The 15,601-nt window shown below is 29.2% G+C and overlaps 1 protein-coding gene across 1 annotated transcript in view; it reads right to left on the bottom strand.

The window, feature by feature from the left end:
* The window catches only part of syne1a (spectrin repeat containing, nuclear envelope 1a), a 253,359-nt gene that overhangs the window by 131,451 nt on the left and 106,307 nt on the right, over positions 1–15,601 (bottom strand). The window contains 1 exon segment of the mRNA XM_087806340.1: positions 12,141–12,318. Within this exon segment, the coding sequence (XP_087662466.1) occupies positions 12,141–12,318 (178 nt within the window).

The raw sequence follows: 15,601 nt of genomic DNA, 5'->3' as shown, positions 1-15,601 counted from the left end.
TAACAACATTATTACAACATAATTACCATCACTGACCAACATTATTACAACATTATAACAACATTATTACAACATAATTACCATCACTGACCAACATTATTACAACATAACTACCATCACTGACCAGCATTATGACCACATAATTACCATCACTGACCAACATTATTACAAGATAATTACCATCACTGACCAACATTATTACAACATTATAACAACATTATTACAACATAATTACAATCACTGACCAACATTATTACAACATTATAACAACATTATTACAACATAATTACCATCACTGACCAGCATTATTACAACATAATTACCATCACTGACCAACATTATTACAACATAATTACCATCACTGACCAGCATTATGACCACATAATTACCATCACTGACCAGCATTATGACAACATAATTACCATCACTGACCAGCATTATTACAACATAATTACCATCACTGACCAACATTATTACAACATTATTACCATCACTGACCAGCATTATGACAACATAATTACCATCACTGACCAACATTATTACAACATTATAACAACATTATTACAACATAATTACCATCACTGACCAACATTATTACAACATAATTACCATCACTGACCAACATTATTACAATATTATAACAACATTATTACAACATAATTACCATCACTGACCAGCATTATTACAACATAATTACCATCACTGACCAGCATTATTACACCATAATTACCATCACTGACCAGCATTATTACAATATTATAACAACATTATTACAACATAATTACCATCACTGACCAGCATTATTACAATATTATAACAACATTATTACAACATAATTACCATCACTGACCAGCATTATTACACCATAATTACCATCACTGACCAGCATTATTACAATATTATAACAACATTATTACAACATAATTACCATCACTGACCAGCATTATTACAATATTATAACAACATTATTACAACATAATTACCATCACTGACCAACATTATTACAACATAATTACCATCACTGACCAACATTATTACAACATTATAAAAACATTATTACAACATAATTACCATCACTGACCAACATTATTACAACATAATTACCATCACTGACCAACATTATTACAATATTATAACAACATTATTACAACATAATTACCATCACTGACCAGCATTATTACAACATAATTACCATCACTGACCAGCATTATTACACCATAATTACCATCACTGACCAGCATTATTACAATATTATAACAACATTATTACAACATAATTACCATCACTGACCAGCATTATTACACCATAATTACCATCACTGACCAGCATTATTACAATATTATAACAACATTATTACAACATAATTACCATCACTGACCAGCATTATTACAATATTATAACAACATTATTACAACATAATTACCATCACTGACCAACATTATTACAACATAATTACCATCACTGACCAACATTATTACAATATTATAACAACATTATTACAACATAATTACCATCACTGACCAGCATTATGACAACATAATTACCATCACTGACCAGCATTATTACAACATAATTACCATCACTGACCAGCATTATGACAACATAATTACCATCACTGACCAGCATTATTACACCATAATTACCATCACTGACCAACATTATTACAAGATAATTACCATCACTGACCAGCATTATTACAAGATAATTACCATCACTGACCAACATTATTACAACATTATAACAACATTATTACAACATTATTACAACATTATAACAACATTATTACAACATTATAACAACATTATTACAACATAATTACCATCACTTACCAACATTATTACAACATAACTACCATCACTGACCAGCATTATGACCACATAATTACCATCACTGACCAACATTATTACAAGATAATTACCATCACTGACCAACATTATTACAACATTATAACAAAATTATTACAACATAATTACAATCACTGACCAACATTATTACAACATTATAACAACATTATTACAACATAATTACCATCACTGACCAGCATTATGACAACATAATTACCATCACTGACCAACATTATTACAACATTATAACAACATTATTACAACATAATTACCATCACTGACCAACATTATTACAACATTATAACAACATTATTACAACATAATTACCATCACTGACCAACATTATTACAACATAACTACCATCACTGACCAGCATTATGACCACATAATTACCATCACTGACCAACATTATTACAAGATAATTACCATCACTGACCAACATTATTACAACATTATAACAACATTATTACAACATAATTACAATCACTGACCAACATTATTACAACATTATAACAACATTATTACAACATAATTACCATCACTGACCAGCATTATAACAACATAATTACCATCACTGACCAACATTATTACAACATAATTACCATCACTGACCAGCATTATGACCACATAATTACCATCACTGACCAGCATTATGACAACATAATTACCATCACTGACCAGCATTATTACAACATAATTACCATCACTGACCAACATTATTACAACATTATTACCATCACTGACCAGCATTATGACAACATAATTACCATCACTGACCAACATTATTACAACATTATAACAACATTATTACAACATAATTACCATCACTGACCAACATTATTACAACATAATTACCATCACTGACCAACATTATTACAATATTATAACAACATTATTACAACATAATTACCATCACTGACCAGCATTATTACAACATAATTACCATCACTGACCAGCATTATTACACCATAATTACCATCACTGACCAGCATTATTACATTATTATAACAACATTATTACAACATAATTACCATCACTGACCAGCATTATTACAATATTATAACAACATTATTACAACATAATTACCATCACTGACCAGCATTATTACACCATAATTACCATCACTGACCAGCATTATTACAATATTATAACAACATTATTACAACATAATTACCATCACTGACCAGCATTATTACAATATTATAACAACATTATTACAACATAATTACCATCACTGACCAACATTATTACAACATAATTACCATCACTGACCAACATTATTACAATATTATAACAACATTATTACAACATAATTACCATCACTGACCAGCATTATGACAACATAATTACCATCACTGACCAGCATTATTACAACATAATTACCATCACTGACCAGCATTATGACAACATAATTACCATCACTGACCAGCATTATTACACCATAATTACCATCACTGACCAACATTATTACAAGATAATTACCATCACTGACCAGCATTATCACAACATAATTACCATCACTGACCAGCATTATCACAATATAATTACCATCACTGACCAGCATTATCACAACATAATTACCATCACTGACCAGCATTATTACAACATTATTACAACATAATTACCATCACTGACCAACATTATGACAACATAAATACCATCACTGACCAACATTATTACAACATAACTACCATCACTGACCAACATTATTACAACATAATTACCATCACTGACCAACATTATTACAACATAACTACCATCACTGACCAACATTATTACAACATAATTACCATCACTGACCAACATTATTACAACATAATTACCATCACTGACCAACATTATTACAACATAAATACCATCACTGACCAACATTATTACAACATAACTACCATCACTGACCAACATTATTACAACATAATTACCATCACTGACCAACATTATGACAACATAATTACCATCACTGACCAGCATTATGACAACATAATTACCATCACTGACCAACATTATTACAACATAATAACAACATTATTACAACATAATTACCATCACTGACCAACATTATTACACCATAATTACCATCACTGACCAGCATTATTACAAGATAATTACCATCACTGACCAACATTATTACAAGATAATTACCATCACTGACCAGCATTATTACAACATAATTACCATCACTGACCAGCATTATTACAACATAATTACCATCACTGACCAACATTATGACAACATAATTACCATCACTGACCAACATTATTACAACATAATTACCATCACTGACCAACATTATTACAACATAATTACCATCACTGACCAACATTATTACAACATAATTACCATCACTGACCAACATTATCACAACATAATTACCATCACTGACCAACATTATTACAACATAATTACCATCACTGACCAACATTATTACAACATAATTACCATCGCTGACCAACATTATTACAAGATAATTACCATCACTGACCAACATTATTACAACATAATTACCATCACTGACCAACATTATTACAACATAATTACCATCACTGACCAACATTATTACAAGATAATTACCATCACTGACCAGCATTATTACAACATAATTACCATCACTGACCAACATTATTACAACATTATAACAACATTATTACAACATAATTACCATCACTGACCAGCATTATGACAACATTATAACAACATTATTACAACATAATTACCATCACTGACCAGCATTATTACAACATCATAACAACATTATTACAACATAATTACCATCACTGACCAGCATTATTACAACATAATTACCATCACTGACCAACATTATTACAACATAATTACAACATTATTACAACATAATTACCATCACTGACCAACATTATTACAACATAATTACCATCACTGACCAACATTATTACAACATAATTACAACATTATTACAACATAATTACCATCACTGACCAGCATTATTACAACATAATTACCATCACTGACCAACATTATTACAACATAATTACCATCACTGACCAACATTATTACAACATAATAACAACATTATTACAACATAATTACCATCACTGACCAGCATTATTACAACATAATTACCATCACTGACCAACATTATTACAACATAATAACAACATTATTACAACATAATTACCATCACTGACCAGCATTATCACAACATAATTACCATCACTGACCAACATTATTACAACATTATTACAACATTATAACAACATTATTACAACATAATTACCATCACTGACCAACATTATTACAACATTATTACAACATTATAACAACATTATTACAACATAATTACCATCACTGACCAACATTATTACAACATAATTACCATCACTGACCAACATTATTACAAGATAATTACCATCACTGACCAGCATTATGACATCATAATTACCATCACTGACCAGCATTATGACAACATAATTACCATCACTGACCAACATTATTACAACATTATAACAACATTATTACAACATAATTACCATCACTGACCAACATTATTACAACATAATTACCATCACTGACCAGCATTATTACAACATAATTACCATCACTGACCAACATTATTACAACATTATAACAACATTATTACAACATAATTACCATCACTGACCAACATTATTACAAGATAATTACCATCACTGACCAACATTATTACAACATTATAACAACATTATTACAACATAATTACCATCACTGACCAGCATTATTACAACATTATTACAAGATAATTACCATCACTGACCAGCATTATTACAACATTATAACAACATTATTACAACATAATTACCATCACTGACCAGCATTATTACAACATAATTACCATCACTGACCAGCATTATGACCACATAATTACCATCACTGACCAACATTATTACAACATTATAACAACATTATTACAACATAATTACCATCACTGAACAGCATTATGACCACATAATTACCATCACTGACCAGCATTATGACCACATATTTACCATCACTGACCAGCATTATTACAACATTATAACAACATTATTACAACATAATTACCATCACTGACCAGCATTATGACAAGATAATTACCATCACTGACCAGCATTATGACCACATAATTACCATCACTGACCAGCATTATTACAACATTATAACAACATTATTACAACATAATTACCATCACTGACCAACATTATTACAAGATAATTACCATCACCGAACAACATTATTACAACATAATTACCATCACTGACCAGCATTATTACAACATAATTACCATCACTGACCAACATTATTACAAGATAATTACCATCACCGAACAACATTATTACAACATAATTACCATCACTGACCAGCATTATTACAACATAATTACCATCACTGACCAACATTATTACAACATAATTACCATCACTGACCAACATTATTACAACATAATTACCATCACTGACCAACATTATTACAACATAATTACCATCACTGACCAGCATTATTACAACATAATTACCATCACTGACCAACATTATTACAACATAATTACCATCACCGAACAACATTATTACAACATAATTACTATCACTGACCAACATTATTACAACATTATAACAACATTATTACAACATAATTACCATCACTGACCAACATTATTACAACATTATAACAACATTATTACAACATAATTACCATCACTGACCAACATTATTACAACATAATTACCATCACTGACCAGCGTTATGACAACATTATAACAACATTATTACAACATAATTACCATCACTGACCAGCATTATGACAACATTATAACAACATTATTACAACATAATTACCATCACTGACCAGCATTATGACAACATTATAACAACATTATTACAACATAATTACCATCACTGACCAGCATTATTACAACATTATAACAACATTATTACAACATAATAACCATCACTGACCAGCATTATGACCACATAATTACCATCACTGACCAGCATCATGACAACATAACTACCATCACTGACCAGCATTATGACAACATAATTACCATCACTGACCAGCATTATTACACCATAATTACCATCACTGACCAACATTATTACAAGATAATTACCATCACTGACCAGCATTATTACAAGATAATTACCATCACTGACCAACATTATTACAACATTATAACAACATTATTACAACATTATTACAACATTATAACAACATTATTACAACATTATAACAACATTATTACAACATAATTACCATCACTTACCAACATTATTACAACATAACTACCATCACTGACCAGCATTATGACCACATAATTACCATCACTGACCAACATTATTACAAGATAATTACCATCACTGACCAACATTATTACAACATTATAACAACATTATTACAACATAATTACAATCACTGACCAACATTATTACAACATTATAACAACATTATTACAACATAATTACCATCACTGACCAGCATTATGACAACATAATTACCATCACTGACCAACATTATTACAACATTATAACAACATTATTACAACATAATTACCATCACTGACCAACATTATTACAACATTATAACAACATTATTACAACATAATTACCATCACTGACCAACATTATTACAACATAACTACCATCACTGACCAGCATTATGACCACATAATTACCATCACTGACCAACATTATTACAAGATAATTACCATCACTGACCAACATTATTACAACATTATAACAACATTATTACAACATAATTACAATCACTGACCAACATTATTACAACATTATAACAACATTATTACAACATAATTACCATCACTGACCAGCATTATAACAACATAATTACCATCACTGACCAACATTATTACAACATAATTACCATCACTGACCAGCATTATGACCACATAATTACCATCACTGACCAGCATTATGACAACATAATTACCATCACTGACCAGCATTATTACAACATAATTACCATCACTGACCAACATTATTACAACATTATTACCATCACTGACCAGCATTATGACAACATAATTACCATCACTGACCAACATTATTACAACATTATAACAACATTATTACAACATAATTACCATCACTGACCAACATTATTACAACATAATTACCATCACTGACCAACATTATTACAATATTATAACAACATTATTACAACATAATTACCATCACTGACCAGCATTATTACAACATAATTACCATCACTGACCAGCATTATTACACCATAATTACCATCACTGACCAGCATTATTACATTATTATAACAACATTATTACAACATAATTACCATCACTGACCAGCATTATTACAATATTATAACAACATTATTACAACATAATTACCATCACTGACCAGCATTATTACACCATAATTACCATCACTGACCAGCATTATTACAATATTATAACAACATTATTACAACATAATTACCATCACTGACCAGCATTATTACAATATTATAACAACATTATTACAACATAATTACCATCACTGACCAACATTATTACAACATAATTACCATCACTGACCAACATTATTACAATATTATAACAACATTATTACAACATAATTACCATCACTGACCAGCATTATGACAACATAATTACCATCACTGACCAGCATTATTACAACATAATTACCATCACTGACCAGCATTATGACAACATAATTACCATCACTGACCAGCATTATTACACCATAATTACCATCACTGACCAACATTATTACAAGATAATTACCATCACTGACCAGCATTATCACAACATAATTACCATCACTGACCAGCATTATCACAATATAATTACCATCACTGACCAGCATTATCACAACATAATTACCATCACTGACCAGCATTATTACAACATAATTACCATCACTGACCAACATTATGACAACATAAATACCATCACTGACCAACATTATTACAACATAACTATCATCACTGACCAACATTATTACAACATAATTACCATCACTGACCAACATTATTACAACATAACTACCATCACTGACCAACATTATTACAACATAATTACCATCACTGACCAACATTATTACAACATAATTACCATCACTGACCAACATTATTACAACATAAATACCATCACTGACCAACATTATTACAACATAACTACCATCACTGACCAACATTATTACAACATAATTACCATCACTGACCAACATTATGACAACATAATTACCATCACTGACCAGCATTATGACAACATAATTACCATCACTGACCAACATTATTACAACATAATAACAACATTATTACAAGATAATTACCATCACTGACCAACATTATTACACCATAATTACCATCACTGACCAGCATTATTACAAGATAATTACCATCACTGACCAACATTATTACAAGATAATTACCATCACTGACCAGCATTATTACAACATAATTACCATCACTGACCAGCATTATTACAACATAATTACCATCACTGACCAACATTATGACAACATAATTACCATCACTGACCAACATTATTACAACATAATTACCATCACTGACCAACATTATTACAACATAATTACCATCACTGACCAACATTATTACAACATAATTACCATCACTGACCAACATTATCACAACATAATTACCATCACTGACCAACATTATTACAACATAATTACCATCACTGACCAACATTATTACAACATAATTACCATCGCTGACCAACATTATTACAAGATAATTACCATCACTGACCAACATTATTACAACATAATTACCATCACTGACCAACATTATTACAACATAATTACCATCACTGACCAACATTATTACAAGATAATTACCATCACTGACCAGCATTATTACAACATAATTACCATCACTGACCAACATTATTACAACATTATAACAACATTATTACAACATAATTACCATCACTGACCAGCATTATGACAACATTATAAGAACATTATTACAACATAATTACCATCACTGACCAGCATTATTACAACATCATAACAACATTATTACAACATAATTACCATCACTGACCAGCATTATTACAACATAATTACCATCACTGACCAACATTATTACAACATAATTACAACATTATTACAACATAATTACCATCACTGACCAACATTATTACAACATAATTACCATCACTGACCAACATTATTACAACATAATTACAACATTATTACAACATAATTACCATCACTGACCAGCATTATTACAACATAATTACCATCACTGACCAACATTATTACAACATAATTACCATCACTGACCAACATTATTACAACATAATAACAACATTATTACAACATAATTACCATCACTGACCAGCATTATTACAACATAATTACCATCACTGACCAACATTATTACAACATAATAACAACATTATTACAACATAATTACCATCACTGACCAGCATTATCACAACATAATTACCATCACTGACCAACATTATTACAACATTATTACAACATTATAACAACATTATTACAACATAATTACCATCACTGACCAACATTATTACAACATTATTACAACATTATAACAACATTATTACAACATAATTACCATCACTGACCAACATTATTACAACATAATTACCATCACTGACCAACATTATTACAAGATAATTACCATCACTGACCAGCATTATGACATCATAATTACCATCACTGACCAGCATTATGACAACATAATTACCATCACTGACCAACATTATTACAACATTATAACAACATTATTACAACATAATTACCATCACTGACCAACATTATTACAACATAATTACCATCACTGACCAGCATTATTACAACATAATTACCATCACTGACCAACATTATTACAACATTATAACAACATTATTACAACATAATTACCATCACTGACCAACATTATTACAAGATAATTACCATCACTGACCAACATTATTACAACATTATAACAACATTATTACAACATAATTACCATCACTGACCAGCATTATTACAACATTATTACAAGATAATTACCATCACTGACCAGCATTATTACAACATTATAACAACATTATTACAACATAATTACCATCACTGACCAGCATTATTACAACATAATTACCATCACTGACCAGCATTATGACCACATAATTACCATCACTGACCAACATTATTACAACATTATAACAACATTATTACAACATAATTACCATCACTGAACAGCATTATGACCACATAATTACCATCACTGACCAGCATTATGACCACATATTTACCATCACTGACCAGCATTATTACAACATTATAACAACATTATTACAACATAATTACCATCACTGACCAGCATTATGACAAGATAATTACCATCACTGACCAGCATTATGACCACATAATTACCATCACTGACCAGCATTATTACAACATTATAACAACATTATTACAACATAATTACCATCACTGACCAACATTATTACAAGATAATTACCATCACCGAACAACATTATTACAACATAATTACCATCACTGACCAGCATTATTACAACATAATTACCATCACTGACCAACATTATTACAAGATAATTACCATCACCGAACAACATTATTACAACATAATTACCATCACTGACCAGCATTATTACAACATAATTACCATCACTGACCAACATTATTACAACATAATTACCATCACTGACCAACATTATTACAACATAATTACCATCACTGACCAACATTATTACAACATAATTACCATCACTGACCAGCATTATTACAACATAATTACCATCACTGACCAACATTATTACAACATAATTACCATCACCGAACAACATTATTACAACATAATTACTATCACTGACCAACATTATTACAACATTATAACAACATTATTACAACATAATTACCATCACTGACCAACATTATTACAACATTATAACAACATTATTACAACATAATTACCATCACTGACCAACATTATTACAACATAATTACCATCACTGACCAGCGTTATGACAACATTATAACAACATTATTACAACATAATTACCATCACTGACCAGCATTATGACAACATTATAACAACATTATTACAACATAATTACCATCACTGACCAGCATTATGACAACATTATAACAACATTATTACAACATAATTACCATCACTGACCAGCATTATTACAACATTATAACAACATTATTACAACATAATAACCATCACTGACCAGCATTATGACCACATAATTACCATCACTGACCAGCATCATGACAAGATAACTACCATCACTGACCAGCATCATCACACGTAAGATCGTACCTGTATCCTCTGGAGGGCGCCGCTGACCTCGCCCAGGCTCTGAGGTCCGTCAAAGCACTTGGCGCTGCTGACCTTGGCGTTGACCAGCCACTGCTGGAAGTCCCTCAGAGCGGCTCGGAACCGTTGCTCCAGCAGACGCTCCTTGTTCTGACATTCCCTGGACGAGCGAAGGCTGATGCTGGAGAGAGAGTTGAAGGTAAAGTCTCAGGTCTTCTTCTTAGTGGACGACACAAAGAGGAACGAGGGATGAGACGAGGGCAGGTGGAGAGGCAGGAAAGTGGGTGAAGTGGAAGCAATGAGTGTTGGGGGGGCGTGGGTGGGGGATGGGTGTGTGTAGGGGTGTGTGTGGGGGGTGTAGGGGGTGTAGGGGTGTAGGGGGTGTGAGAGGCAACATATGATGAGGCGAGAGTTCAACACAGTGGAGAGAACCAGAGATGACAGCTCGAGAGAAGATGTGAAGATGGTGCGTGACTCGTGAACATGATCCATCTTTAGTATTATTATTATTATTATTATTATCTTTATTATTATTATTATCTTTATTATTATTATTATTATCTTTATTATTATTATTATTCATATCTTTATTATTATTATTATTAATATCTTTATTATTATTATTATTATTATCTTTATTATCATTATTATTATCTTTATTATTATTATTATTATTATCTTTATTATCATTATTATTATCTTTACTATTATTATTATTATCATTATTATTATTATTATTATCTTTATTATCATTATTATTATTATTATCTTTATTATTATTATTATTATTATTACTATCTTCATTATTATTATTATCTTTATTATAATTATTATTTTCTTTATTATTATTACCTTTATTATCATTATTATTATCTTTATTATTATAAAGTGAGTGCGTTACTATAATATAATATATATAAATATATATAACATGAAACACAGGAGCCTGTGTTTCATGTTATATATATTTATATATATATTATATTATAGTAACACAGGAGCCTGTGTTACTATAATATAATATATATAAATATATATAACATGAAACACAGGCTCCTGTGTTACTGTGTTACTATAATATAATATATATAAATATATATAACATGAAACACAGGCTCCTGTGTTACTGTGTTACTATAATATAATATATATAAATATATATAACATGAAACACAGGCTCCTGTGTTACTGTGTTACTATAATATAATATATATAAATATATATAACATGAAACACAGGCTCCTGAGTTACTGGGATGAACATGAATGTTTGTCACATTCTTTTCTGCTGGTCTTTTGAAAAGTCATTGAATGGTTCGTTGACAAAAAGCACTAAATGAACAAAGAGCCACTAATGTGTCCACAGCAGCAATTAGAGCTGAGCACAAAGACACGAGCAGAGTGATGTGTCAGCATCCTTCACCTCGTGACCTTTGACCCTCGTCTGACGGACACCTGTGGCAGCCAATGAACTACAGTTGATAATAGTTGGATTATAGTTGATAATAGTTGGATTATAGTTGATAATAGTTTGATTATAGTTGATAATAGTTGGATTATAGTTGATAATAGTTTGATTATAGTTGAAAATAGTTGGATTATAGTTGATAATAGTTGGATTATAGTTGATAATAGTTGGATTATAGTTGAAAATAGTTGGATTATAGTTGATAATAGTTGGATTATAGTTGATAATAGTTGGATTATAGTTGATAATAGTTGGATTATAGTTGAAAATAGTTGGATTATAGTTGATAATAGTTGGATTATAGTTGAAAATAGTTGGATTATAGTTGATAATAGTTGGATTATAGTTGAAAATAGTTGGATTATAGTTGATAATAGTTGGATTATAGTTGATAATAGTTGGATTATAGTTGATAATAGTTGGATTATAGTTGATAATTGTTTGATTATAGTTGAAAATTGTTTGATTATAGTTGAAAATTGTTTGATTATAGTTGAAAATTGTTTGATTATAGTTGAAAATTGTTGATTATAGTTGAAAATTGTTTGATTATAGTTGAAAATAGTTTGATTATAGTTGAAAATAGTTTGATTATAGTTGAAAATTGTTTGATTATAGTTGAAAATTGTTTGATTATAGTTGAAAATTGTTGGATTATAGTTGAAAATTGTTGGATTATAGTTGAAAATAGTTTGATTATAGTTGAAAATTGTTGGATTAAAGTTGAAAATTGTTTGATTATAATTGAAAATTGTTTGATTATAGTTGAAAATTGTTGGATTATAGTTGAAAATTGTTGATTATAGTTGAAAATTGTTGATTATAGTTGAAAATTGTTTGATTATAGTTGAAAATAGTTTGATTATAGTTGAAAATTGTTGGATTAAAGTTGAAAATTGTTTGATTATAATTGAAAATTGTTTGATTATAGTTGAAAATTGTTGGATTATAGTTGAAAATTGTTGGATTATAGTTGAAAATTGTTGGATTATAGTTGAAAATTGTTTGATTAAAGTTGAAAAATTTTGATTAAAGTTGAAAATTGTTTGATTATAGTTGAAAATTGTTTGATTATAGTTGAAAATTGTTGGATTATAGTTGAAAATTGTTTGAATCTAGTTGAAAATTGTTGGATTATAGTTGAAAATTGTTGGATTATAGTTGAAAATTGTTTGATTATAGTTGAAAATAGTTGGATTATAGTTGAAAATTGTTTGATTATAGTTGAAAATTGTTTGATTATAGTTGAAAATAGTTTGATTATAGTTGAAAATTGTTTGATTATAGTTGAAAATTGTTGATTATAGTTGATAATAGTTGGATTATAGTTGATAATAGTTGGATTATAGTTGAAAATAGTTGGATTATAGTTGATAATAGTTGTATTATAGTTGATAATAGTTGGATTATAGTTGAAAATAGTTGGATTATAGTTGAAAATTGTTTGATTATAGTTGAAAATTGTTTGATTATAGTTGAAAATTGTTGATTATAGTTGAAAATTGTTTGATTATAGTTGAAAATAGTTTGATTATAGTTGAAAATAGTTTGATTATAGTTGAAAATTGTTTGATTATAGTTGAAAATTGTTTGATTATAGTTGAAAATTGTTGGATTATAGTTGAAAATTGTTGGATTATAGTTGAAAATAGTTTGATTATAGTTGAAAATTGTTGGATTAAAGTTGAAAATTGTTTGATTATAATTGAAAATTGTTTGATTATAGTTGAAAATAGTTTGATTATAGTTGAAAATAGTTTGATTATAGTTGAAAATTGTTTGATTATAGTTGAAAATTGTTTGATTATAGTTGAAAATTGTTGGATTATAGTTGAAAATTGTTGGATTATAGTTGAAAATAGTTTGATTATAGTTGAAAATTGTTGGATTAAAGTTGAAAATTGTTTGATTATAATTGAAAATTGTTTGATTATAGTTGAAAATTGTTGGATTATAGTTGAAAATTGTTGATTATAGTTGAAAATTGTTGATTATAG

The sequence above is a fragment of the Callionymus lyra genome, chromosome 13, assembly GCF_982586985.1.
Source record: "Callionymus lyra chromosome 13, fCalLyr1.hap1.1, whole genome shotgun sequence".
Lineage (NCBI taxonomy): Eukaryota > Metazoa > Chordata > Actinopteri > Syngnathiformes > Callionymidae > Callionymus > Callionymus lyra.
Note: the sequence above shows the minus strand (reverse complement) of the source record. Positions and strands in the feature narration are given on the sequence as shown.